The sequence below is a fragment of the Myzus persicae genome, unplaced genomic scaffold (assembly GCF_001856785.1).
Source record: "Myzus persicae strain clone G006 unplaced genomic scaffold, MPER_G0061.0, whole genome shotgun sequence".
NCBI lineage: Eukaryota > Metazoa > Arthropoda > Insecta > Hemiptera > Aphididae > Myzus > Myzus persicae.
This window is the reverse complement of record NW_019104189.1, coordinates 359,671-365,123: the sequence shown is the minus strand read 5'-3', so window position 1 is coordinate 365,123 and position 5,453 is coordinate 359,671. Positions and strand designations below refer to the sequence as shown.

At 34.1% G+C, this 5,453-nt stretch overlaps 1 protein-coding gene across 1 annotated transcript; it reads left to right on the top strand.

The window, feature by feature from the left end:
- Nucleotides 1-2,421: 2,421 nt before the first annotated feature.
- LOC111039758 (protein ZBED8-like) lies at nt 2,422-3,462 on the top strand. The gene has a single exon (XM_022323377.1). The coding sequence runs from the start codon at nt 2,422-2,424 to the stop codon at nt 3,460-3,462; it is 1,041 nt and encodes a 346-aa protein (XP_022179069.1).
- Nucleotides 3,463-5,453: the final 1,991 nt, after the last annotated feature.

The following is a 5,453-nucleotide window of genomic DNA, read 5'->3' as shown; positions in this document are numbered from 1 at the left end:
GCTTATTCGTAAACACTTTTCACCTGTCGTACTTATTATTGTCACCGACAACCGCATATACCTACTGAAACATTTTTGAAAACCACTTGTAAATTCATTCCAATATAAAAGTTATTAGTTTGGTAGGTTAGGCAGATAGTTTTTGTTGACATTTCAGATTTACGTGTCGCACGATCATATACGACCGTAGAGGGACGTTATTTGTACACTATCATTGGATTTATTACCACTGTACCTGTATAAATAGTATACAATTATACAAACGAATAAGCCCGCACTTATTCGACGCGGGCTTAAACACCATTCAAAAATGTCAATCCATCCGTAAACGATAATAATATATTATACCATATAACTCGGACAGGTGAATATATATTGATAAATTATATATGATTACTTTATCGTACAAATCGTATGTTATGTAGACGAAACGTTCCCGATAATAATTAATACGAAGTGAAATATTTGTATTTTATAATAATTTCAATTTACATGTTACATATTATTATGTGATATGTTATGTAAGATATTATATTTACGAACATACGCTGACACACGCCACGCCACCGGATCCGTTTGCGAGAATACCTACTGGTCCGACTGTGTAATAAGCTATGCGCAGACCGTATATTAATATTATGAATTATGATTATTAATAGGTATTATAAAGGTTGGGCCAAACGCATGTATAATAAACCAACCATGCAGTAGTCAATACATAACACTCAACAGTTGGTTGCAAATACAATAATATATATATATTTTTATTATAAAATATAAATACAATAAACAATAATTTTTAAAAACCTGTTTTATATTTTTTTTCTCGTCTAAATAGAGCAATCGGTTTGCCAAGAATCCATTAATAAAAACACGTTTTACACAATAATAATAATATGTAGGCGAATTGGTTGAAATATTTAAATAGTTATAGAAAAAAACAAAACAACTTCAGGGTAATCTGGAATCTCTTCAGTAGACCAGCGGCGGCGGCGGCGACGGTTAAATAGCAGTCACATAATAAAATATCCTTTAAAATAGAGATCCATTTGGTTTAAAAATATGTATAGGTTACCTATTCTATGCGAACCTTATGCATAATATTATTAAATACAAATGTCAACGTTTTTTTTCTCCCAACAAACGAGTCTTTGGATTCTTGCTTCAGAACACAAAATCTACCCATGTGTAGCAAGTATCGTGTACAATAGCATCACGCGAATTAAGAATAATACACGGTACTACATAATATTATATAGCATAGGTTCTTAACCGGGGGTCCATGGACCCCTTGGGGGTCCGTAGATGATTACTCGGGAGTCCACGGAGTAGCTGTGAATTTTTTTTTTAAAAAGCCAAAACTAAATTTGTTTCGATAGTGTTTTTAAGATAACAATAAAAATGTCTTGCCCTCAAATAATTTAGATAACGATAATCTTATATTATGTCATATAAATTATAAACGATAAAGTTATCGGAATCGTAAAATAATATACGGGCATATAATAATATAATCTAACGAGCATTTCAATTGAACATGGAAACCCAATACCCATCACTTCAGTTGACCTGTCGCCGTCGCGTTGTGCATTGTCCTTCTCAACCGTCGTTATAATATTCACTCTAGTTTTCACACCATTTTATTTTTATATTTTTGACATTTTAATAATTATTACAATGTCGAAAAAAAGAAAGTACGATGACTCTTATACGTCGTTTGGTTTTACATATATTACCGAACGCGATGGTACACAAAAACCATAATGTTTTATCTGCGGAAAAATACTTGCAAATGGCAGCATGAAACCAACAAAGCTTAAAGAACATTTTGCTTCGGTACATCCTCAACATGCGCCAGATAGTCTGGAAGTATTTCAAATAAAAAAAGCACGTTTTGAAAAAGCCGGTACATTACCCAAACTTGGATTTGTACCTCCGCAAAAACCGTGTCTCGAAGCTTCTTACAAAGTAGTTTAAAGCATTGCTAGAAGTAAAAAACCACATACAATTGGCGAGTCACTAATAAAACCACGTGCATTAGAAATGGTAGAATTAGTATGTGGTTTGGAACAACGAAAAAAAATTGAAGCTATACCTTTATCAAATGATACTATTAACTCTAGGATTTCTGATATGTCCACTAACATTTTGGAACAAGTAATTCGGGAATTAGATTCAACCCCTTTTCCATTCAGTATGCAGTTCGACGAAAGTACAGATATCTCTCAATGCAGCCAATTATTAGTTTTTGTACGTTACATATATTCTGGAACTAGTAAAGAAGAATTTTTATTTTGTCAACCACTTTTGAAAACTACAAGGGCAATTGACGTGTTTGAAATGATTACTAATTTTTTTTCTAAACATAAATTAAATTATAAAAAAAAAATCGGTTCGCTATGCACCGATGGTGCTCCTTCGATGCTTGGTAAATCATCTGGTTTCACAACGTTGATAAAGAAGGAAATTCCCGATATCATCATCACTCATTGTTTTCTTCATCGGCACGCTTTGGCATCAAAAACTCTACCAACCAATTTAAAAGAAGTTATGACGACTGCAGTCAAAGTTGTACATTTCATCAGAGCTAGAGCCTTACATCACCGACTTTTCAAAGTTTTATGTCAAGAAATGGGATCTGAACACGAAGTTCTTCTTTATTACGCAGAAGTGCGTTGGCTTTCCAGAGGACAAGTTATGAAACGTTTGTATGAACTTCGAGAAGAAATTTCTTATTTTTTAATAGAAAGGCAAAGTTCACTCTCAAAATATTTTGATAGTGTTGAGTTCGTTCATGGATTGGCCTATTTAACAGACATTTTTAGTCATTTGAACGAAGTAAATATATCGATTCAAGGAAAAGAAGTAACAATTATGGACGCGTCCGAAAAAATAAACGCATTTGTTAGTAAAATTTCCCTGTGGAAAAGAAGACTTCAATCAGAAAATTTACCGAACTTTCCAACACTTGAACAGGAGCTATCAACAAATAATATTGCTTTGTCCAGTTCCATGAAAACGCAAATTTGTGAACATCTTGATGTGCTCGAAAATTCATTTGGCAATTATTTCGATTTTACATTTTCGAAATCAGAAATATGGTTACGCAATCCTTTTCTTGTGGACTTAAATACAATTGATGATTCAGATCTCGTTAAAGATGAACTAATTGATTTAAGATCAAAAGAAATGGCACGCCACGACTTTCAAACAAAAAATCTAATCGAATTTTGGTGTTCGTTGACGATGGCTTATCCACGAGCTGTATCCAGGGCAATGAAATTTTTGATTCCATTCGCTACTACCTATCTTTGTGAGTCTGGATTTTCCACAATGGTCACAATTAAAACTAAATCAAGAAATCGATTGGACATTAAGGACGATATGCGCGTTGCTCTGTCAAATACGGTCCCAGATTTCAAGGCAATATTGCAATCAAAACAACAACAAATGTCACATTAGAAATTTTATTTGACTATAAGAAAGTGATTATTCATAATAATCTAATATAGATTTCGTTATTAGTAGTATTATGTATTAGATTTATCATTAAAAAATAATAAAAATTTCATTTTTACATTTATTTAAATATTATTATTATTTTTTTTTTTTTTGGTGGGGGGTCCGTGATTATATTTTATACTTCAAAGGGGTCCATGGACCAGAAAAGGTTAAGAATCTATGTTATATAGGTACATAAACATAATATTATAAGTTGCATTAAAATATGTCACAGGGATCGGGTTCGATGATTTTCCATCCCTCTACATCTGTTATTTATGTAACAGTAAAAGTAATCGGAAAATGAACTAACTTTGAAGTGGGTCATATACCTATTCAATTTTTTTTTTTTTTTGTTAATAATTCGAGGGTTCGAAATCTGAAAATGTGCGGAAAGTCGAGAGAAGACGTTATACGGAAGATTCAAATGTCCTTTGAAAATCTTCACGCGACATCATAATAACACACGGCAGGTGCCTATATATAGTGATGTACAATATATTGTACACAAGATCGATCGGCCAGTTGGAAATAGAAAACACGTCTATAAAATGTCTGCGTCGCGAGCGTGTGCGCGAGACGGCAAATGACCGCTTCCACAACGATCCGCTCGAGTACATTGTCACTCGCGTGCGCGTATACACACTCATTATAAAATAAAGTGTAGGCACATGGTGGCGGGCACTCGGTGTGTGGAATACGGGATTTACGGATGAAAACGTAATCGGTTTAACATAAAACACGCGGGTTTTCCGCCGGCGCGATAGTGTCGTCTGTGCGTCATGTGCGTCGTATATATATATATATATGTAATGCGCCTCGTGATTTAGAGTCCGTGTTCATTACCGCCGCCGTGCGAGACACGACCGGAATATGCGACCGCGACGACTGCGATCCGTGCACTGCGGAGATCTGTTGTACGGCGACAGACTATATAATATATTAATATACGCGTCAAAACCGTTACCGCGACCGCGTCTCGGGTATCCGCGTTGGTATATATACATAATACGTGTATGTTATCATGTGGGTATATACTATAAGCCCGTGGCCGGTAAACACGTGAACGATGAGTGGCGGTGGACGCTTGGCGTCGGATAATCGACCGAGTACGGCTTAGGCCGCTTTTGAGGGAGCAACATGATAATATCATTATCTCGTATAAAATAATAATAATAATAATAATAATATATTGTTTATCTGTCAAAATACACTTGAAGACTCGACCAAAACTATAAAAGAAGATACAGCTATCATGGCGCCGCCCTAATAATATATAGCCCTGCAACAGTGGCTAAACCTAATATAATTATACAAGACAATGTTATATTATTCTAGTTTAAAATGTCAATTTTTTTCATGTTTATGGCTCAGACGAATTTTTTAGTGCTATAATAATGTCAAAAAATACAGAAATTAAAATAATAGAATGACGTGGTGGAGACGTGTTAACAAATTCACCCTTTTGGAGGCTCATTTTATTGGCCCCTGTTATTATTAATAACTTTAGCCATGGCAATAAACAATAATATTATTGTTTCATTATTATTAGTGTTGTATTGCACAGTCTTACAAGTTAGCTTATTCATAACTATTTTATAGTTGAAAACCCGAAACAATTGATGATTAAAAAATTTAATAATACGATTAATACCTATAGGTATAACATTGTATTTTCAATATTAAAAAATAATTTAAATATTTTTTAAGAATTCTATTGTAACCACTTACGAAAAGCTCAAGCAATACATTTTTCATCCGATATAACTGCTGCTTATGGTCTTAGGATTTCAACGACTTAAAGACGACATAAATGAATAGCCACCGGCCTGCGGGAGTAAAATAAATCCTAACCTAACCTATCCACGGTCTCCGCCATATTGCGTGAATAGCTTTACGATAAATTCTTAAAAGCAAAATGTGGGATACCACAAATGTGGCGATAGTATATG